The sequence below is a fragment of the Gobius niger genome (genome assembly GCF_951799975.1).
Source record: "Gobius niger genome assembly, chromosome: 13".
Taxonomy (NCBI): domain Eukaryota; kingdom Metazoa; phylum Chordata; class Actinopteri; order Gobiiformes; family Gobiidae; genus Gobius; species Gobius niger.
The window spans coordinates 15210133-15233312 of record NC_136864.1 but is presented as its reverse complement, the minus strand read 5'-3'; the positions used below and the strand labels follow the sequence as shown (position 1 = coordinate 15233312).

Sequence of the window (23180 nt, the reverse complement as noted above, 5' to 3'; positions counted from 1 at the left end):
ACGAAATTGTTAAAGGAACAGGCCACCGTTTTTGCATACTGAGATATGTTCTTACCCAAGCTTAGACGAGCTGATACATACCTGTCTGGTCTTTGTGCCTTTGTGCGTGCACATGGAAGAGCTTGGTCGCTTCTAACTTCACCCCGTTTGGAGCCATAGGAAAGCATTGGGAGAGGCCAAATGTTAACAACATCTTTGGCTGTTTTGCGTGACTGAGGGCACACACAAAGACCAGACAGGTACGTATCAACTCGTCTAAGCTCAGGTAAGAACATATCTCAGTATGCAAAAACTGTGGCCTGTTCCTTTAAAGAAAAACAAAACCTTGATTTGACAAGAGTTACACCACCACAGTTTCAGGTAGCAACACCAAACCTCGTCCTGTTTTTCTAATCCAATAAGCGTCTTCATTCTTCTCCCAATTCTTGCCTCTCCCTCCATCTCGTCCATCTCTCCATGGCTGAGGGCCAGGCAAACAATCAGTTAATTAACCAGCTCAGTCCCAGGATTATTGTGGAGACTCTCTGAGGAGCTCTGAAAGGCCTCTCATGTCTCTAAATTTACTGCTTCATTACACGGACCGCAATAAGGTACAAGACTTATGAATTTAAAAAAAAAAGGAAGGAAGAAAAATTACTGGACTACCGTGAGGGTTGTATTGGCCTTGACTGGAGAGCTGTGACTCAATAGTTCCCTAATGAAAACAAAATCTGTGTTTTTTTGCCTCCGAGGTGGTGATTGTTTTGGTGGGATAATGAGACATGCCCACTTGCCAACGCGCAGGCAATCAAGATCTTACACTCGTGAAAAATGAGGGTTGGAAAGGCAGTGTGCAAAGGTGTAATTTAAACGTGTTTGTGTCGCGCGGCGCTGGTGCAATCACGCTGCAATATCACTTCCTTTGTCCGCCCAGACAAACAAGCCTAATTGGCTATTTCCGCGCATACGGCCTGTGATTGGCCATTCTGCCCTCTTCTGATTGGCTTCCATCTTGGCACGCGGGATCGGAGAGGAAATGGGCTGCTTCAAGGTCTGTGGCTTCAGAATAGAAATAATTAATAACGCATTCACATTTGCGAGAATCATCATTAAGCAAAGGGAGTAGATTTTCTCATTATGTTTCCACAATAACTGGCTAACGGGATTTCATAACTAGTATCGCTCTCTGTTTTTCTGATGCAATGGTACGTCTGCACAGTTATTGTCAGCTGAATGACAAACACCGAGAGCCGCGTATGACAGCAGAAGGAGGATAATGCTGTTTAGTTGCAGGACCCTCTCCTGAGCTCAACACACGTCTCACACAAGCAGATGTCATTGTAGCGAAATGTAGGTCAATTCAACTTTGCGAAACTTACACTTTGACTGACGGTTTATTGCTGCATATCATTAAGTGTGTGAAGATTCAGAGAAGTTTTCCACAACCGCACTGATGCAAATGGCTGCAAGGCCCTAACACACTTACTGTAGCTTGTTTACTTTTATAAACTACAGAAGTAACTATGATCTTAGTGAAATGAGTTAGAATCAGTGTTATTATTGAAAATACATACACTAATCCGTATAGAAATTTCTGATTGAGTAAACCCGACTAAAATCCTAAGAATTTACACTGGCCACAAGTCTGCTGCTTTTGGTCGGCCCACGTCTTCATACCCCTGCAGAGGCTGAGTCGGTGCCCTGTGCGGCCCAGCTCCGGACCTCTCCCTGGGGGACACTGCAGCTCTTTGTTCTCCCCTCATGCCTCACATTCTCCAGCACTGCCCTGGCTTCTTTACATGCCTGCTCTGTGGGCAATCCAGGGCTGGGCCAGCGTCCTGCCTACTGGGGGGATCCAAGAGTCCACCGAGACGTCCAGCCAGTCTGTCGAGCCTCCATTCATCCCGGGCAGTGCGCGGCTGGCTCCTTGTCGCCCTTTGGCCCAGAACAAGGCCTCTCTCTGGGGGACAGTAGTCAGCTTTGTTCCCTCTGTCATGCCTCACATTCCCCAGACCTGCCCTGGGTGTCCCCCGAAGGCAGAAGGCGCAGGGAGGAGCAGCGGACTCTGTGCACCCCATCGTCACTCCTCCGGTTGATATCATGGCTCCGTAATGCCCCTCCATCACCTCCTTTTAGGATGTTTTTCTGGAGCTTTTACCGCTGCCCTCTCTGCTCTCTCTTTCCATCAGTTTTTCATCTGGCCATAAAACTGACAACCTTGTCGAAAGCCACACCGCGGCAGGATATATTTTTCACTTTGAACAATTTGTGCCCTGACACACTATACCCCATTTGAGGCAGGAAATTTATGATAACATTGCCTTTTCACATATTTTTTGAAAGGCTTTTTAATTAATGCCACACGCTCTTACCGACAAAAATTGCATTTCCGTCTCACTAAAACAAAGTTGAACTGATCTACACCAGTTCAAATTGTACATTTAACTCTTGCACGGAAACTTGTCAGCTCCAGGCAAACAGCGATTTGCTCGACCATATGTTGCAGCTGTACACGGCAAACTTCTAATCCTTCATTCTCCTTGGCCAACACCTGAGATTATAGCTATTCACGCCGCATCCTACCCGCGTGCACCTCGTTTTAGCTGCTTGCACAACACAAAACCTTTCTCCGTGCGCCAGCCCTGTCTGTACCTACAGCCCACTTCTATTGAGACAGGAGAAGGGTGGGGGCGTAGGCCATAATTAAAGATGGCGGCCTTGCTGTCACACAATGGCAGCGCACAGTGAAAGCTTTTTATTGCATGTATTTTTCTCAATAGGAGAGTGGGCAGCCTACCCTCGGTGAGCGTTTAATTGGTTTAACAGCTGGAGTGGAGGAGGAGGTGGAGAAGAATGATGGACCGAGAAGACTTTTAGGCCGAGACAAAGGGAAAGTATGTTGTTGTGGCGGATGGTTTCGCTAAATGCTGAATAGGGGTCAGATTTGTGTTCATAATTCAAAGAAAGTATATATCTTCTCGAGAGGTATTTAAAAATTGACACAGAAAATTCAATTAGAGGAAAGTGGGAAAAATCAAAACCAAGAGGCACTGCATCTTGAAATTATGTTGTTCCAATACGTCAGTGTTTGCACACGAAGGGTACGGGGACAAAAAACAACAGGGCGTGTACTTGTTATTACTTCAGATCATCATTTAAATGAAGATGAGACTCAATTTAAAGGAATAGGCCACCGTTTTTGCATACTGAGACATGTTCTTACCTGAGCTTAGACGAGTTGATGCGTACCTGTCTGGTCTTACGCATGTAACTACTCACGTAACCGTATTTAAATAGGGAAAACGTGGAAGCGCTTGGTCGCTTCTAACTTCACCCCTGTTTGGGTCCATAGAGGAGAGGAGGAGAGGCTAAATGCTAACGACATGTTCAGTGTTTTTGCGTGACTGAGTACACGCGTAAAGACCAGACAGATACACATCAACTCGTCTAAGCTAAGGTAAGAACATATCTCAGTATGGAAAAAACTGTGGCCTATTCCTTTAAGAATTTCTATCTTGCTCTTACAAGGTGTGAGACCATTTTAAGTCTATTTTAAACAGCAGATTCACACTAATACAAGTGTTTTTGGTAGCGAGAGAATACAAGAAATGTGTAAGTAGTAAGTAAATAAGACAAAAATGGTTAAGAATCATATAGCTTTTGGTAAAAAAGACCTGCTACCTGCTCCCCTGCACTCATTTGTACATGTAATAAGTGAAATTAGTATTATTATAGGCAAAAAAATTGAATAATTGTGGATTTAAGCTTCTGCATAATCTGTCACTCCTGAACAGACTCATGCCATTCACTCCTGTATCCAGATTCTTATTAACATCATGAACAAAACGGTGCCAGACGTGGGAGCTTGTTGGCTGGCATTGCATCGTCTCAGCATCAATACTATGGAAACACAATGATAGGAACATCTCGGTCCTCACCTGATGTGTGTATTCTGACAAGTATCTTTGTCCTGCGGCTGTGGAGCAGAGTGGGGGCAGAGCCTTGGGGCGAGGTGAGGCCATACCGTTTCCTCCAGAGCTTTGGTCTAATGGAGATGTAGTGTTGAGTTGAAGGCCGGCCCTCAGGGGGCAGCAGCAGGGATTAAAAATGTAATCCACAGCACATTAACACACAAGAAGGAGATTTCAATTGAGGGACAGAGCAGGGCCTATATTTCTGCAAGTCTATCTCTGGGTGCTTAGTGATACAGTGTTATGCTGTGCTATGAATATGTATTTACTGTTATTCAGTGACATTTTAGAGGAGAATACTACATGATGATTATGGTAAGTGAGATTAGCATCGATTCAAATTGTTAAGTGCATGAATGTAATTTTATGCCCAGTAGGAATGTTAAATGTAATGTGAGTGGCACAATGTGAGAGTGCTCTAGTATATTGTGCTTTACCAAGTACTCTGAACTAGATGATGTCACACTGTCAATGCTACGGAAGCATAGGAAGATTCAAGGAAGGGCATCTGGTATGAGTTTTTATTTTATTTATAATTCTATAATGCATTAATGAATGGAGGAATACTCGAGAGCTGCAAGCCGCCCAAGGCACAGCCCTAACCTGTAATCATCGATGTAAGAGGACATTACATGACGATATGAAGCCACCCTAAAGTAATTCTTTCTAAATATTTCATGTGAATTGCACATTGCGAGGCAGTGCAGCGGTCGATGTGTGTTGTGTTGACGAGGGATTTCCTTCAGCTCCTCTCTCCTCCGAGACAAAGAATCTTATTTCACACCTCATTTCTTCCGCGGCCATGTTGTGCGAGTCCACGTGTTTAGGCTACATTACATTAACTTACATTCATTTGCAGGCACTTCCTCTGACCACCCCGGGCTTATAGACCTACAGCCCCTCACCAGATAACCCTTGTGAATGCGCTGATCCCATGCTTTAATTGCATTAGGAGACTGGAGCCTGACACCTTGCACTTTTCACGGTGTATATCATTAGCGAGAGTGCAGCGCTTTATGAGTATTGTGACCTCGCCAAAGAGACAATTATACTCACACATGGCACAAATCCATCGCGGCCCGTCGCATCACGTCCATTCATCCATTGTGAATGAGAGTGGAAGGCATAAAAACGCAATTTTGCACAGTCAAGCCTGATTGGATAGTGGTGGCTTGTTTATCTGGACGGAGAAAATAGCTCAATATTGTGCACAGAGGCAGGCGTAAATAGATGGGAGCATAAAATGTGTTTAGAAATCCTGTGTCTAATTTCTGCCAAGAAATGCTGGGTGACAATGATAAAAGTAGCCTCTGACATGGATGTAATTACAGTTTAGTTAAATAAAGTGAGGAATTATGTAAGGAAAACTTTTTTTTCTTCAGTCTATACCTTTTTCAGTAAGGTCCGATGGCATTGAATGAGTGAATTACAGCATGACAGCCTTCCATTACAGGAGCACAAGACATAGCCACAAAAGATCCTACTGTTAGAGAATAAACAATGGTGTTCGAGAGGATAGATGAAAATTAGGCAGCGGTCTGGATGTCTTATACAGGAGAAGTTTATTTATCATCGGTACGGGACCCGGACACATGAACTCGAGACATCTATGCTTCCACAGAAAATGGATAAATACCCTCTCAGAGCATCATACTGATACGCAAGCAAACATTCAGTGGCTGAGAGTGGCGCCTGAGCACCACAGTCAAGGCTATGACAGAGATACTATGACTGTACAGCCTGACCCACGGATAGTACGACTTTACAGCTTGCCCCAGTATTATAGTGATTTAATGTTATCCTCTAACACCTATGGGCAGATACACGGATTTGACCTTGTAAGACACATGCGCCACATGGCTTTTGCTATGCCTGATCCCGTCAGATCTCGGAAGCTGGTTGGTACTTGGTGGTTGGCGGTGGTCGAAGCGGCCGATGGCACAGATTGGGGACCTCGCTTCCATCAGTCTACCCAAGGGCAGCTGTGCTTATCACCACCAAGTATGGAGTGAATGAACAGGTAGGCCCTGCCACGTTTCAGAGGATCAGAGGAGCACTGAAGGCAGCCAGCAAGATTTCCTCCGGATGCTATGGTTTCCTCTACCTCCAAAAACATGCTGGTCAGGTTGACCCACAGTGGCGGTGTGGCTCAGGACTAACATCTGAACTCTATTTTGTTGTACGGTTGTACAATGACAAATAAAGTACTTACTTATAATGCAATTTAAAGCGTCCTTGAGTGCCCAGAAAAACACTATATAAAACCAATGTATTATTACTATCACGTATCATGTTTTGTATCAAAAAAATTGCAATTGGTCTTGTAATTAATTTACCAAATTTTGATCCAATCAAATGTTGCTCTATTTGATTGTAGCGACTGCTTTGTGACTGTGGAAATTTCCTGAGCACTGTCATGTTTACCCACCTATTGTTGGAGCTTGTGGGACCCAGTCACTAACCCCAGCGGTAAACAAGCAAAATATTTAGCGGCAAAATGTTGTTTATGGAAATTCAGTTGAATTGATCGGACTTGTAAGAGTGTAATCCTTGCTTTTCCATTGAGATCCATCTCACTTTTACCAGCTTTTGTCAAATCACCACCACAGAGCACAAAACCTGGCAGCCAAGTTATACAGTTTGAAGTTTGGCACATGCAAGCGACCTGGAGGAAGGTGCCTGCAACGTAAGGAGTTTGACTCTCGGTGTCTTTTTAAGGCACAAGAAGGAAGTCTTAGTGTCTCATTCTTTATAAAAGGAAATTTTTAAGTGCATACACTGAAACAAGTAGATTCATTTGTGATTGTGCCAATCCATTTAACAATAGGGGTGGTCCACCAATTACTCTAAAATTACATCATTAATCTTGTCATATGATCCACAAAAGTTATATTTTGGCAAGGCTCCGGTCTAAAGGTAGTCGATTGTGTAATAGAAAAATATTTACTCAAGTATAAGAGTAGCGTTACTTTACAATAATTTTACTCAAGCAGAAGTTTAAATTATCTGTAGAAATGTGCAAGTCTGTGCTCTTCCATGCCTATTTTTATGCCACTGATTGATTTATCTGAATGCATGACAATGGCCAGTAGTTTATTGCAATCAAGGATATAAGTTATTTCTCTGTGGTTGTGTGGTATATGATGAAAGTGGAGGTAATGCGACGCTCGGATGCGGATCTAATGGCTTTTGCATATTAAACTACGCTTGTCAGAGTTTGTTTTCCACATCACTAAAAACACATTTCACAGTTTCAATTGCTTAATTACTCTTTGTGCTCTGAATGGTGGAGGAATGTGTTTAGAGAGGCATTCGGTTACCAATAAACAGAGTGCAGTTTGAAATGTGCTCAGGTATTCAAGGTTTTCACTCTTAAAAAGAAGTGCTTACAAACCCTTCGAGAAGCCAAAACTTTAAATGGCCACATTTTTTAAGAAATCATACCAAATATAAGCTTGAGAGCATTAGTCAATATAAAGGACTGAAACTTTCATTTTTTTTAATATATAATACATAGATTCCTGAAAAATGAAAACATAGTGATTTCATGGTGGCACAGGTAGGGTTTTCCCTACCACTAAAAACATGTACAATAGGCCAGTATTAATGAAAGTCTGTCTGTGAGTGTGAGTGTGAGACCACTGAAATTAGCCCATGACTACGATTCGTATTTGAACATGTAGATACAAATATATTCCACATTGTATTTGGTTTATTAAAAAGTCAGTGGTGTAACAAACCACATAGACTCTATGGAGGTCATTTATCAAGGTCATTTATCGAGGTCATTTATAATCAAATTTATTATTTTGGGGGCATGTTGCATCTAATTTACCTTTTGAAATTGCCTGTATTAACATATTATGGCCCCAAATCTGATATGTAAATGAGAGAATTCTGCTTGAGTGAAAAAAAGAGCAAACGCTTGGTAAGTGACTCCCTAAAAGTAAAACAGGTCATTGTGAGAGGATGGCATACACCTCTTTTTTTTATATTATTTGTGCAGCACTTTGGGCAGTGGTGACTCTCTGTCTGTTGCACAAGTAAACTTATAAACAGTTCAACTCTGTCCCAGTTGTGGTTGATAACAGAGCAGTTGGTTGTAGCCTATATCACATAAACATGTTTATTTTATGTGCTCTGTGCATGGACATTACCTTGGCCATATTCGGATGATAACAAAAACAGTACTCCAGCCTCATAACCATAAAAACACACTATGATGGGCTGATTTACATAATGCTGTAAAAATGGAACTGATTTTAATGTATCTCACTGGTAAGGTAAGCAACACACACAATAAAAGCCCAGATGTAGTTGTTTAAAGGAGACACCGTCAGCTCAGATGCTCCCAAACTTTAGCATGTGAGACGCAATCTTCTCCAGAAAGTGCACTGCCTTACTACATGCTGCAAACATGTATGCGGGACGCTCCACACATTCACCTCATTCTGCTCAAGATGGCCTTGAGCAGAATGAGGTGAAGGGGCGAGGACAAACAGTTTGTCTGAAAGAAGCCAGAATCCAAGTGTTTTTTAGTTGTTGTGTGTTAAATCAATGGGGACTATAGAGAGAAAGAAGCCAATCTTATGCAATGACACAAAGTAACTGTTCAATAATGTGCACTGTCCTCTAGTCAATAATTGAAGTAAAGTAAAACAGGAACAGGCTCTCTTTTTGACTAACCTTTTTGAGTATTTGCAGTAAGTTTCTAGGACCCGCTGTTTTGCTTTAGAAATGTCAGGCATGTCCGCTTCTTTATCCGAACCTCCCCAATCTCTCCTTTGTTGGCACCTTCTTTTCTCCCCTTATACTGCCTTTCCACATAGAGCCTCTCCTTTTTTTACTCAGTTTGTTTTGCAGGCCTATTCTCTGACTGGACGTCCCACTGGGGGCCTGAGAGCGTCCACAAAGACCCAGGGCCCTGTAGAAAAGAGAGAAAAGAGATGGGCTAAAAACACAGGGTTAGAGGTCGGACCGAGACGACACAGAGCAGAGAAAGAGCAAGAGGAAGACTTAAGATGGAGGATAGTGGGGAATGGAGGAGCAAATGAGAAGAGTGAGAGGTCCCAGTTTCATTGAGGGGTATAAGCTTAATGGTGGGCAGCATCTTTTGTCCTATGCTCTAAATGTAACCTGCACACAGCGAGTAAGCGGAGGAGGGTTCTACATTCAGGGCTATATAATGTAGTTTCAAAATCAAAAACATGCACATTCCCATCTCAAAGAGTGTGCTGGATCAATAAACAACAATAGATAGATGATCCGAAAAATGTCTGTCCCAAGAACATCACTTGTGGTGTAAGTAACAATAGCTACTTCAGCTGTACGGACATTATTTTGATTATCTACTGTTTCATAAGTATCATGGATGCCCCAATTTCTCAGTGTCGAATTAAGTGAAAAATTAGAAATCTAAACATCATCCCATTAACACTGTATTACCCCCAGAGGGACTACGGAAAGGATTTATTAAGGTAAACAAGTTACTTTGTTCTTCTTTAAAGTGCAAGGTTTAATAAGTTTAACAAGGGGTACACGGTATAACAAACCTGTTCAAAGTGTAGTTGCATGTGTTTTGGCCGTCATATAGATGTGCCAGCTTTGGAAAAGTTTCATAAATTGAGGAAAATGACTGCAAAACTAACCCGCAAATACACTGTACCTATGTGTGCCTACATGCGAGTGCGGGCTGAAATCAAAAGTGAGGCGCTATAGTTGGTATCTACAAGAAACAAGAGGGAACAAAGAAAAATAAAGAGTAACGAGGTGTATCAAGGGAAAATAGCCGCATCACTAATGTGCAAATACACCATAGGTTTACACATCAGCACGGACTGTAATCTAAAGTTAGACGCTATGTACACCATACTAAATCTTGCACTTTAATGCGTAATTACGTGTACTTACCTTCTTGTCATCTGTACCCACACAGTGAACTTGTGGGCTGTAATATAAAGTCCTACATAAATGTCTGACAATAATAATCATTGTTTTTGTGATAATCTAAATCACTAAGAATAATAAACCACTACCTATAACAGGTTTTCCACATGGTTTTCAACACATGAATCCATCATTTAAAACCATCACATTGGTGGGCTGTGGTCCCTGGCATTACTTCGGTTCAGTAAGGGGTACTAGATCCTAGTAAATAATTTGAAGTTGAATCCATGCATTAGCCATAGACAAACTATGAAAACCATCATCAATATTGAGCAATCAAGATGTTTCTGGCCAGTAATAACCACTTGCAATGCTACAGACTTGCTAAGCCAACTTAGGGAAGTCTCACCAGCAGCTTTCAAATGAGGGAAGAGTTTTTCATCTGAACTTGGAGAGCATTTAGCCCAGAACTACGAAATAATCCCTTCTGAGTTCCGAGCTGTATCTTTGATCATGGTTTGTGCTCGAGTGCTTTTTATAAGCTATAACAAGGAAATGTTGGACGTGATTTGTGTTATAATACTTGTCTAAACATGTCAGTGACAGACAAAAGACATGTCGCCGCGCTTTCAATTTACACCCACACAAACATAGACTGCCCTGCATGTTTTCTACTGTAGTGACAATTTTCAGTCTGATATGTTTTTCATATATTAAATTTAACTTAGAATTGAGAAGGTGTCACTGTGTGCTCTGTGTGACAGCTCCAAGCCTGGATAAATGGATGTCTGATAAACAAAAAGCACGTTCTTAGTCAATATGCACATTCAATCAGCAATCACACTTCGTAGCTACTTCTCTGCAATATCCTCAGTGTACTCCTGATGCATAGTGAGACATTCTGCATCCACTGTGCTAAGACCACTACAAAGTGATGCAGTCTCTATAGCCTATAGTTCTCTGTAATCACTAAGGGGTTATTTTGGACACAGCCATAGAAGTGGAAAGAGTATAATGCAGAGGGAGACAAAGATACAAGAAAGGGCGTACTGGGGGACAGAGGGAAGCCGGGATGGAAAAAGCTATTGGATTTGACAACAACAAGAGCATCCAGCTGAGTAGAAAGGTGTGCGGAGAAAAGGAGAAGAGACAGACTTGATGAAAAGAAATCAAGCCTGTGAATAAGGAGGGGAGGAAGGGGATCGTGTTGCCTGGAGGCGGCTTTGTCAGGGCGTATATTGTAGGGGATGGAGGGTCATAAGTAGCTGCTAAAAGGTCCATGCCACCTCTGCAGAGGGAGAGTGTCTCATCAGTTGGAACTATGTGCAATTTGGACAGGAAGTAGAGAGCATCCAAGACTGGTGTTTTAGCAGTAGCTGGTTGGCTGATTGCACACAGCCCCTCCTACATGATGCAAGTGCAGATGCATAAACAGACTGTAGAGCAGAGCATGTTCAAACTTCAGGGGCCATGCTCACTTCACTCATCAGCTGAAAAAGGGAAAGTGCGTCTCTGCTGTAGAGTGATTGTGCAAGGCTGGTTTCAGGAATAACAGGTTTACTCTGAAATGTGATTTGCAGCACCGATGTTTAAAGAAACATCAAAGAAAGCAACATACTTTGTGGCACTGGTTTGGTTGTTAGCCATACCTCGTTACATCGTTGTTGAATTTGAATAAACTTTCACCAAAGCAGAAACAACGTATTTGGATATGAATGTGACCATCATGCTGGATGAGATGTAATGTTTTGGGGAGAGATAAAGTTGTGGACAAAATTCTATGATGAAGTTGCTTTAATTCCAGTAGAAAGCACATGTGTGAACTATTCTGACCTAAAAAGTCCTAAAAGACACCTCATTTCTGTATCTTTAGAAACACATTTTCTAACATTCAGTTAGGATTATTTGAGAAAATTACATACATTTACCATGTTATGACAACATTTTTCCACAGAAGACTATAATAAACATACACTTTGGCAGTGGGACAGTTACCTTCAAAGTATTTTCCAAACTGAATTTTAAGATATAGGACTTTTTGGAGCAAACAAAGGATTTTTTAAAAAAAAATTTGAGACAATACACAACTAAATACCAATAAATCTGAGTTTAGCAGATCATTTTTTAAATAGTTTAGGGGGGTATACTTTGAGTAGAAATGAAGGACTAAACAAGACAAGACAAAAAGGTTGTAATATTTCTCTGCTTTATCTGACATTTATATCAGAAATCCTAATTTTTCATGGTCATATTTTGTGTATGGACTTTGACCATGTAAAAGTTCACAATGACCATTGTCGGATATCCTTTTGAAATCCAACAAAGGTGAAGTCAATAGAGCTGCACAAAACCCAAAGCTGTGAATGAAGAGCCTTGATGAAATTGGACGTCAACAACACCTGCGTATTATAGTATTTATTGAATCTTCTTTCATAAAGATAAGTCTAAGAGGAACACAATGTCCTTCGTACTGTGTTCATGCCTCTATCACATCATTCCTAAAACTTTTCTTTTTCATACTGATTTATCCTTTCATTGTCTCCAAGCACAAATAACGCAAAAAATCAAATTAGTGTTTATTCTATTTTTGCAAACCTTCATAATTGTGCACCGTCTATACTTTGGATAAGCCAAAAATCAGGTCACCTGTTCAATAGCACAAAAGAATACAAAAGATTACCTATCTATTGTCATAATTTTCCTAATTTGTAGCTTTTATATGCTTGAAGTAGTGCAAGATAAATTCATTTGATTAAAGTGCTTGGTGACAAGTGCTACAAAAGAAAATTGTAGATGCCAGGCTTCTTTGTGGTGATGATGTGTGTGTTTCAAAAGTGCTTTGGTTGGAGCAGGTTTTACGACCAAAAGTGTGTGCAGCTCAAGGCCAAAACACACAATGACACACAACAATAATGTCACATTGTACGAGAATGCATAGAGACATATAAAGAGTCAGGGCAAGGAAAGAGCTCCTCAAATAACTGTGCTGGATATTGGCTTAGTGTATTGTACATGGGAGGAGCTTGGAGTAGAGTCACTGCTCCTTCACGTCGAAAGGAGCATCTGTTTCAGATGCCCCCTGGTCGCCTCCTTTGGGATGTGTACCAGGAGTGTCCTATTGGGAGGAGGCCTCGTGGAAGACGCAGGACACACTGGTAGGACTATTTCCCAAGCTGACCTGATGTCATCTTGGAGTCCCCCTCAGAACTAATGGAGGGGGTCTATGTGGATTGACAAATCTGGGTATTTCTGCCAGACTGCTGCCTCCGTGACGTGATGGATGGTATTGTACATGAGTGTCTACAGGAGCAAAAGGGGATATTATTTTCTACACGTGGTCACACCCTAGAAAATGCTTAGTTTTCTATATTCCAACACTAAACCAGGACTGAATTTCAAAGTCAAAATATAAACATAATTACCAAACAACTTTAGCTGCACTGTAAATTCCAACTAAGGTCGCAACATGAAATAAAGTGTTATAATTACTAGAAGACCTGAAATTTTCCGCATTTACCCTCTATTCCATGTAAGAAGTACATTTTCAAGAGAAAATTGTGATTAATTGCTTTTCCGTTTTACAGCAACATGTTTCTGCTCCAAAAACAGGGTTTTACAAGTACTGACTAACTTTACATGATGCCAGTAATGATTATTTGTCGTCCTGTTGTGCTCACGCTCAATCTAAAGCATCCATTATCAGATTCTGTTCCATTTACTAGGATTTGCCAGTTTTGAATAATATAGGCTTAACATTGGCTTGACTTGCTTTTCTCTTTATCCAGTACATGGTTTTAGTAACTCTCACTAACCCCCCCAGTGTCCTCTACTGCCCCCCTGTAACGGGAACTTGACTGTCTAGTAATCGTAACGGGCAAAACTAAGCTGTAACCTATGCTGCCCGTGATTGGTTCAGGTCATATGTCACATGTACAGAAAGAGCCAATCAGGTTGCTCTGAACTGTTTTGAATTCAAAAGAAAAGTGTTGACCAGCCTCAGTGTATCATCAGCAGAAACAGCAGAAAACAGGACCTTTCCTGTTTTATTTCTCATTAATCGACATAAGGTGAGTGTGTCTTTGCATATATTTGTGTTTGCTCTGAGAGTTTGATGTATTGTTACTATTTTCAGTATTTTTTTATATTTGAAAAATGCAATAACGCTCTTGCTCTACCTTAAAACACATTTATTATTTAATTTGGTGACCGCACAGTGGCCTGTCTAACACTAGTGATACAAATTTAAGTAGTAAAGCTGTGTCTTTCTAAATGTGTCTTTTAAAGACAGAAAATAGATACTTAAGGGTAATTTACTATGTGTTCTTGTGCAAAAGTGCAGCAGCAGCAGCACAGACATTTGTGCATTTTTACTCAGCCTGTCCACAACATCTAATACTACTGGTTATGATTAAAGTTTTTCTTTTATTCCCAGACAGTGACAGCTGTGAAGATTTAGAGACTGACTCTACATCAAGGCTGAAGGTAAGACTGCACTGATCAGTGTTTTAAACAGCATGTAATTTAGTAAAATAATCTTTGAAATTGTTTGTGTGTCCAGTGTCAGACTGAGGAGTCCAGCTGTGGAAAGACCTGATGAGACGGAGCTGAACACACTGAGGTGAGACTCAAATGTTTGTGTCAAAAACATTTACCTGTGGTTTGGACTTAATATTAGTACAGAAGTGTTTAGACCTCAAATATAATATAAATACATAAATATCAATCCTGATTTTTTATATGATAGTTGATCCTTATTGTCATAAAACTCTGAGGAAGTCCATAGTCTTTTTTTACCTGTTTTTACTGAGCTTACTGATTGTAATTCTTTGTTTTACAGAAGTCTGAACTGCTGTGAAAACTCTGAGACCATCTCAGCATCCAGGCAGTAGGTAAGAAGGCACTCATCGTTGTATTCTGATAAAGTGGCCATAAGTTGGATGTGAAATAACATTTGTGCATGGTTTGTGTGTGTCCAGTGTCAGACTGAAGAGCAGCTGTTGAAGGATCTGCTGAGGCTGGAGCTGAACACACAGAGGTGAGACAGAGTCAGAGCTGAGATGTTTGGATGAGACAAAGCAACATTTTACCTGCAGGTTTTGGTCTTTCCATAGGGACTCACAACTAAAGTATTTTTATTGTTTTTATGTCTTACAGAAATCTGACCACGCTGATGAAGACTTAGAGGAGTGAGCCTTGACGGTGATTTACAAAGATGCCCTTCCTCCTGCTGTGAGTCTGCAGAACCTGCTGCATGTACAGAGTCTGTGGAACCTTCTGAGACACTTCAGCTCCTCGTCTTCATCGGCTCAGTACAGACTAATCCAGCTGTTTGGACTGATGTGAACTATAACTGCAGAAATAGAGATGTTCTATCATTAATTTCACCAAAAAATGTAAGTGTTTTACACTGTGTTAATGTTAAATAAATTGACTTTATAACTACACTTTGTTTGCTTTATTACAACATTTATATCTTGTACTAAATTTGTAAAACTTCATTAATGGGAATAACCAATAAACCATAAAGGGAACAGGAATATTCCAGTAACCATTACTAAGAATAGTAGTACAGGTTAAGGCCATATTTAAGGAACAAAAGTAATCAGTACTCGGAATTACCAGTTGCCAGTACTAACATGTCTAGTAATCAGAACTTGTATCATTAGTAATGAACACTGTGAAAGCCCTCTTAATCATACTAGCGTTACTAGTAATCATGGCTTAATATTGGGAGTAATAGTTATGCATCGGGTTTACAACTTATTCCAATTAAGTGCAATGAGTTGGAATTTACAGTGTGGTGTTTGCATAAACTGGCATCGAGCTAGTCTTCATGGTTTTATAGCTGCTTCTTTCTTGTATTTGCCTTGGTATAATTCCATAAACCAGACCAATTATTCATTTGTCAATCATTATTTGTCCACATTGTTCTCTTTGCGGCTTACAAAACCTTTCCTCGTTGTTCTGTTTTTCCTTCAGTAAAGTGTATTCTGGCGTGCACATCCATGGGAGCGCTGCCCACTACTGCGGCCCATTATTAAGTGGAAACCCTCAAGTGTGCTGAGTAGAGAAGATACATGAGAAGTTGAGTACTTCGACTGAGCTGTACTGAATAGAAGCGTGCAATGTGGAACCCCGGCATTAGACGAGCGTCCCCAGTTCAGGACTAATCCGGCTTTACCAGGTACAAGTTTAGGGACTGTGGTCAGCCCAGGGTCATAGCGTGCTGAACTGAACTAATGTGACGTGAACAGACTACAGGCCTCTGATTGCAGGACAGCCCTCACTAAAACAGACAAGTAATACAAGATTCAATTTTTCAACAACATATACATTATATTATATTATATTGAGTTGATTTAGCCCATAATAGCATTCAGCCACTGCTAGCACCACATTGTTCTTCACGGTTTTGCTATCCCTTCAGTAATCCAACATGTTCGTCCAGGGAACACCGTCCACAATGACTGCGGTCCGTTAGCTATGGAAATGCTATACCATACTGGTTCACGTTCAGCGACCAAATGGGGCTTAGAAGTGCACGTGGCTACGTTTCCACGTAGAATGTCTGTAGGCTGTATGGTACCTACCAATGATTCCAGGTGGAATATCATTGAAAAGACGCTCAAAGCAAAATTTGTTAGATAGCAACTTTGGTAGCAAAACCACCAATAACACCGCACCCAGTGGACGGGCGGAGAACAATTCTGCTAAAACATTCATACTGTCACATCTGGGGACATGTGGGCTATACCTTGACCTTTCCTATGACTTCCTTTTTGGATTATTATGCAAACTTATGAAGCAACAAGAAGTTTAGATTTCGGAAAGAAAAAAAAAGAAAACAAAATTCAACCTGGTCTTTGACCTGTTTAATATTACAATGAAAAATAGTTTGCACTATACCACAATGACTTTCCTACTTCCCTCTCTCTGCAATAAAGAGAGGAGTTATTCACAACGGCTTATATTAGGAGACAGACTGAAAAACAGAAAACGTGGAAGTGAGGGGCTAATAGCACGGATTGGATGAGTGAAAAGGGAGAGCTAGTAAGAAAGATTGCCTATTGACTGGATGAAAGTGTGGATGCATCATTATATAATTGTAAATCCTGAAAGATTGGCTGTAATAGGCCCCTCTCTCCTCCCTCCCAATACTACTCAGGTAATTCATCCCTCCCTTTCTCTCTCTCCTCCCATTTTCTCGCCCTGTCACCCATCAATCTTTTTCCAATTACCTGCTCTGTCTATCCACAAATCTATCATAATCATTACCATGGTAACGGGTTGCATCCTCCATTGGCTTTGGGCCTATTGTTCGATATAATTGCTTGCCAAAAAGCAGTCTAAAAGGGAGACACATCAGGATATTGTCTCTGAAACTAATATCTCTCCAATGTGTCCAAAGAGTCAACTTCAAAAAGGAGATTGCCTGCTTAATTTCACCACTGACGTCCATTTGTGAGGCTTTTATTTGTCATTTTGCGGCTTTATACCAAACTGGAGCGACAATTGATGTCTGAATGTACAATCTGCAGCTGGCCCGATACGGTCATGAAAAAAATGTTTCTGTTTGAAATTAGAGGAATCCTTTGAGAACTTTGTTGTACAAGTCTTCACGTGAGTAAAGACCTAAATAATGCCACTTCAAGGAACCTAAGAAATATATACGTGTTACTTTCCACACTCTTGTATTTTTCATTTTGTATAATTTGGCCTGACCTTTACATTAGTGGTAGCGCAGATGGTAGCAACCAGCTAAAAAACGAATTTTAGAAGGAAACTCAGGGACCCTTTACTGGGGTGTGGTGTGGCTCTTTTAAGTCAAGTATCAATACGTATTTTATTATTATTTTTTTTTAATCAAATAGCAGTACATGCATTTTTACATAATTTCAGCACTTTTCCATCTCTGCCCACTAAAACTTCAATGAACATCCTCATTATTTGGACTCATCTCTGATGTTGCAGCTTGTTGGTACATTGTCTAAATGTACAAACAAGCAGCAGGACAGTGGCATTGAGCTGTGAATTGTAACCAGTATGTATTGAGTGCTCACATCTCACTGCTGTGCAATTGTGCAGTTGCTATTCATAGACAGAAAGAAAATTCATTATCAGCACCATATTTCTTTGGATGTCATCAATATTAGCAGTCTTTATATGCCTTGCTAAAGCTGGGGTTCCCAGTTTATCTTCTTGTGGCAGTAGAGTAAATTATTTATGCCTCAATAGCTCTATTTTGCTACAATTTGTGAAATAGAAATATACCACACACAATATTAACGTCTACAGTACATTTCATCTATTGTATGGACCTGGATGTAACAGAGACCATTCATCAGTATTTATTTCTATGGTGGTCTGCCCTGATTCCCTTTGCCACTGGACAAAGCTCACGGCTGAAATCTGCATACATTTAATTACTGTGAACAATCAGGAAGTGCAAGAGGTATTGACAGTTACAGTTTAAACTCAACTCAACTACCTAATTTGAAAATGGGACAAAACAGGTATAGTGCAACTTTGTGTGATTTATTGTAGTAGATTGGTGTCGTAGAACAGAGAGGGATTAAGTCCAAAAACAGACCAACACAACATGTCTGGTCGTGTAGGGTCCACTGCAGTTTGGCCGTCTGTCACAAGTGAGCAATCTCATTTACACCAATATGTCATCATGCAAAACACTTCCAGCAAACACACAAAAACTCAGCCCAGTTGAATTAGTCTGGGTACTAGCACTCTAACCGCTACAAAAAGGTACATATAGAAACATTTAACATTTCAGTTGTCCTTGGGGGGGTGGTGCAAAAACAGGTGGTGTGGTGGTTGCTTGAAAAGATGTTTATTTGCCCCTCTGTGGTAATTGATATGTATAGGGCACATAATGGTGCAAATTAAATTGGCAGAACACTAGTGCATTGTTATGTATTAGGCAAAGCAGGGATCATTATCAGCTCCTATGTAAAATGCGCAAGTGAGGGAGACTTTGTTGTTTCAAAGGCAATCTGCAGGACAGTGTTGTTTTTTTCATCGCTTTGAAGTGCACAGATCCTGACTCGCATTTCAAGGCAGGCTTAATTTAGGCAAATGCTGATGTATTGCTGTTGCACAATATAATATGAATTCAGACTTTTTGGGGGTGTTTATTACTGTGTCAGACCAGTTGCAGTATATATTTTAAATATGTGTTCTGGTCTTTGATTGAGTCTTTGAGTGTTTGGGTGATTGTACAGCTCACATGCCATGCTGATGAGGGAGAGAGAGGAGTGTTTTGTTATTGTGAGGCTCTGTGACGTGCAACATCCTCCTGCAGCCATCAATCAGAGCGCACATCCTTCTCTGCTCTCTCTCTCTCCCCATGTCTCCACGGGCCACAAAGTTAGCGGTAACACACAGGAAGTGCAGGCACTTCACTAAGAAAATAAGAGACGTAGATAAGAAACGTGCACAAGAAGGCAATTAACATGATTTGGTTTGTTTTGGAGTGTTTTCATGTGACAAAAGTAAACAGCGATCAAAAAAAAGAGAGAGAGAGAGAGAGAGAGAAAAAAGGGAAATCTTGACACAACAGCTTTGCCTCACATGGCTGCAAATACTGAAATATCTACAAACAGAACCAGTTTAGAAACCAGCAATGACGTCGCAGACATCAAACAGTAAAAAAAAACAAAAAACATATTATATAAAAGCATCAGTCAACAGTGAAACAAGACCCTCCTTTTCTGAAAAGGAAAGTCCTAAACCCAGTGGCTATAAGAAGCTCAAGGAGAAGGAGAACCACATTGAAGATAAGAGCTGACTCCTATAATATAAAAATGGTCCTTATAAACTCTCACACATGTATGCACCCATAATAATCAGCTAACAACCAGCAAACAACATTTTAGACCGTGGTGGATCAAACAAAAACAATCATCTCTGTTTTAATGTGGCTTGATCTAGGTATTGAATATATTGATCCACCTTAATTGTAATCGTTTATAAAGTTAGTTATGTTTTAGTAAGTTGTGTTTTTCGAGGTTATTTTATGTGCTACTCTTTTGAAGGGCCTGTCCGGATGTGTGATGCTGAGGACTGGAGTGTGGTGAAGCTGGCGGGGGTGTCTGTGCATGTGCATGAGTGCGTGTTTGTGTGTGCGTCTGCTTCCGGCTGCTGGTCCGAAAAGCGCACCGCTCGTTAGTGTTGAACAGCTCGCCATGGCGGAAGGACGCCGAGAACAGCCTCATCCCCTCCTATCCTCGCCGCCGGCCAACAAGCGACCCTGTCTGCGCCCGGCTCCGCGGGGTCCCGGGCCAGGGCCGGGCCACGGCAGCGGCTCACCGAGCTCCAGGTATCGCTCTCCGGAGTCTCTCCTGGACTGCGCTGCGAAAGCAGTAGCGGAGAAGTGGGCCTTTGAGAGAGTGGAGGAGCGCTTTGAACGGATCCCGGAGCCCGTTCAGCGCCGCATAGTCTACTGGTCTTTTCCTCGGAACGAGAAGGAGATATGCATGTACTCTTCGTTTCAGTGCCGAGTCGCCGGGGAAGAGGGCACTTCGGCGACTCCGAGTGGAACTGGGAATACGGCTTCAGCGGCGACAGCCCCGGGAGCTGGCGGAGGATCTACCCCCGGTACGACTGCCTCCACGGGGACAGCCGGGGCGGTGGGAACCGGAGACGGACTGCCTTTCCGCCGTGGTATCAGGCTACTTGAGACAGGCTGTGTGGAAAACGTTTTACAAGTCGGTAAGTGCGATAAGTTGTGTTTGAAGAGTGGGTTTTGGGCTTTGAACACCGCGGAATGTTGAGTCTCTGTCGCTGGACCTTTACTGGAGATGATTGATGGAAGTTTTCCTGCCGCCGTGGAAAGTATGCGAAGCGTCTGCCTTCGCGACACTGACATGCAACACACCACTTTTTGTGCCTTACAGTGAACCCACTTCACACTGGAACGTTTTGTGGTTATTTTCGCCTATTAACCTCTTTGCAAAAAGAGGGAAGCGAAGATATGCTTCACTATTGCGGTCGACCAGCTGCTGTTTAAATATTAAAGGGCTTCTATTGTGACTTCGTTTCTGCCTAGTGCCTTTTGCTCGGGTTCACCACAGACCCGTGAGCCTCGGTGAAGGAGCTCTGAACCGGAATGAGGTATTTTGGGGAGTTTTGCTCACCGGGATGAGCTGTGCGCGGTCTGAACTCTTGAGAGAGGAGAAGGGGGAGGCGCGGAGGAGGCAGGCTGACAGACGCGGATACAATACCCTGCGATGAAGCGTCGGGGCATTATTTGTGTTTGTGCGCGGTCCCTGTTGGAAAAGTCGTTTTTCTCAACTCAGCATCAGTTGAGCGTGGCTTAGGCGAGGAACAAAGGCGGTTATTGGGTCTCTTACTATGATTAATCCAACGTTAATCCTCAAAATCCGTCCATTGCTTTTTGTTTATTTGCTATACTGGTCGGACCGGACAAAGAGCGTAGTCGCCACCAGGGTGGGAAACGCACTACGCGCTTATGCTTGTTTAGGTTGCGCTTGTGTCTTTTGAAGTTTATCCCTTTTCCTCTGCAAAATCGTGAATTTATCGCGCAAGTTTTCGTCTGGTTGGACGCCTCGCATTGCGTAGCCACACAAAAGGCTTTCCAGTTGAAATGATCGATACGCGTCTCGCATTTCCAGCGCTGCAGAGAAGGGGCTGTTTCCAAACAAAGGGCCATTCCGCAGAGCTCACCATCTCCTCCACTCACACACTCTCATTAGCCTCGCACCCACGGCCACAGAACGAGCGCAGGCACCAGGGAAAATTGATGAGACGGAGCCAATGGTTAGGCAAAAAGCAGCCCTTTATGGCATCACCGCGAGGATTTTTCTTGCTGGGGCCAGATGGTAGCGAGAACCACTGGAGCTTGTCTAGGGGGTTTCACGTTGCTCCAAGGTATCTGGGGAATAGGAGAAAACTGGTGGCTGTTGCCTTTTCAGTGGGACTGCTGGATCTAATTGCATCCTATGACTGCCCATTGACTCCAGCCGCACTACTGAATGCAATGGGAGGAAAGATGGATAAGTTTTCCCCAAGTGCTCTCTCTGCAACTGCAACTTCTAAGTTTGTTGAACCGGATTTCTGTCCGTCTAAACTTGACAGGATTAGGAGTTCACTGTGAATGGCGGCTGCAAAACGCTCCACTCAATAAAGACGTAAATGAAAGGATGCTAAAGTAATTCATAACAATGCAGGAGGAAAGACTAAGCTCAAATTTGATGTTCATGATAATATTTAGGTTGAAGAACATGGCGTTCACACGTATAATCATAAATCATAGTAATTAATCATTAATTGCATTAGTGTTAGTGCATTACGTCAACAACTTTTTGTAACACTGTTAAAGTCTGATATAAACTTGCACACCAGCCTAAAGTAAACATTCAAGTCTTACCTGCCCCCCCTCCCCCCTCCCAAGGTCGGCCATACCAGGCGCCCAAAAGGTTTTGTCTTTCTGTCAACAAAACACGACATGAGCTGAACAGCAGTGTGAAGATAAGATTTCTGTTTGTTCTTCACTTCTCCAAAACTCTGAGAACCAGTTGCTCCCTGACTTAACATAAAGAACAATTGGCTTTTTCGCGTTTGTGCAGCTCTATACTTCCACAATGCACAAAGGATCGCGTTGCAGACATGTAAACCACAGTCTTAAGTTTGCACTGGCCTGACATGACATAATATAATCGCCACTTAACAGAGCGGCTCTACTAGTTTTTTAGTGAAGCGAGATGGCCCATGTTGCTTGTAATAGGACCTGGCTGGGAGGACAAGGCTGCATGCTGACACATGCATGCTGGTGATGCATGGTTTCAAGCATGGCATCTCAATAGTGTTACTCCACAATGCATTCTTAAGATATTGTTGATGTAGCAAATTGTTTACGTTATTATGTGTCCTAGGGTTGGGCGCCTTTTAAATACAGTTGTGGGCTGTCATGAGTTATTCATTGGGTTTCATCATCTGTTTGGATTAATAAGACAATTTACTTGTAACTTGTGTCCTTTTTTCTGTTGATTTTGATTCTCACTATTACTATTCTGAGTATCCAACTTTAGTAAGAATTCTGTGGTTATGTTTTTCTCTTAGGTAATTATTATCAGGTGCTTTAAATTTGTCTGCTTCGGATCAGACAATACTATTTGGTGTCCAGGTCACAGAGAGTTGAAGAGTGGGAGATGATCAACTGCTACACGTGAGGATGGGGGAAACAAAACAATAACCAAAGCCATAAGGCCCTGCATAATATTACAAAAACAGGTTATAGCCAAGTTCATTAAAAAAGTTTGTACATTGTACTCAACTAGAAGCAAACCTGAAATAAAGAGGGCATAGAAG

At 41.8% G+C, this 23180-nt stretch overlaps 1 protein-coding gene across 1 annotated transcript in view; it reads left to right on the top strand.

The window, feature by feature from the left end:
* The first annotated feature begins 19973 nt into the window (after positions 1 to 19973).
* Positions 19974 to 23180, top strand: part of zswim5 (zinc finger, SWIM-type containing 5) — a 47210-nt gene continuing 44003 nt past the window's right edge. Inside the window, exon 1 of the mRNA XM_079568833.1 lies at positions 19974 to 20561. Coding sequence (XP_079424959.1) covers positions 20036 to 20561 — 526 coding nt within the window. The 5' untranslated portion in view covers positions 19974 to 20035. The remainder of the gene's footprint in view (positions 20562 to 23180) is intronic.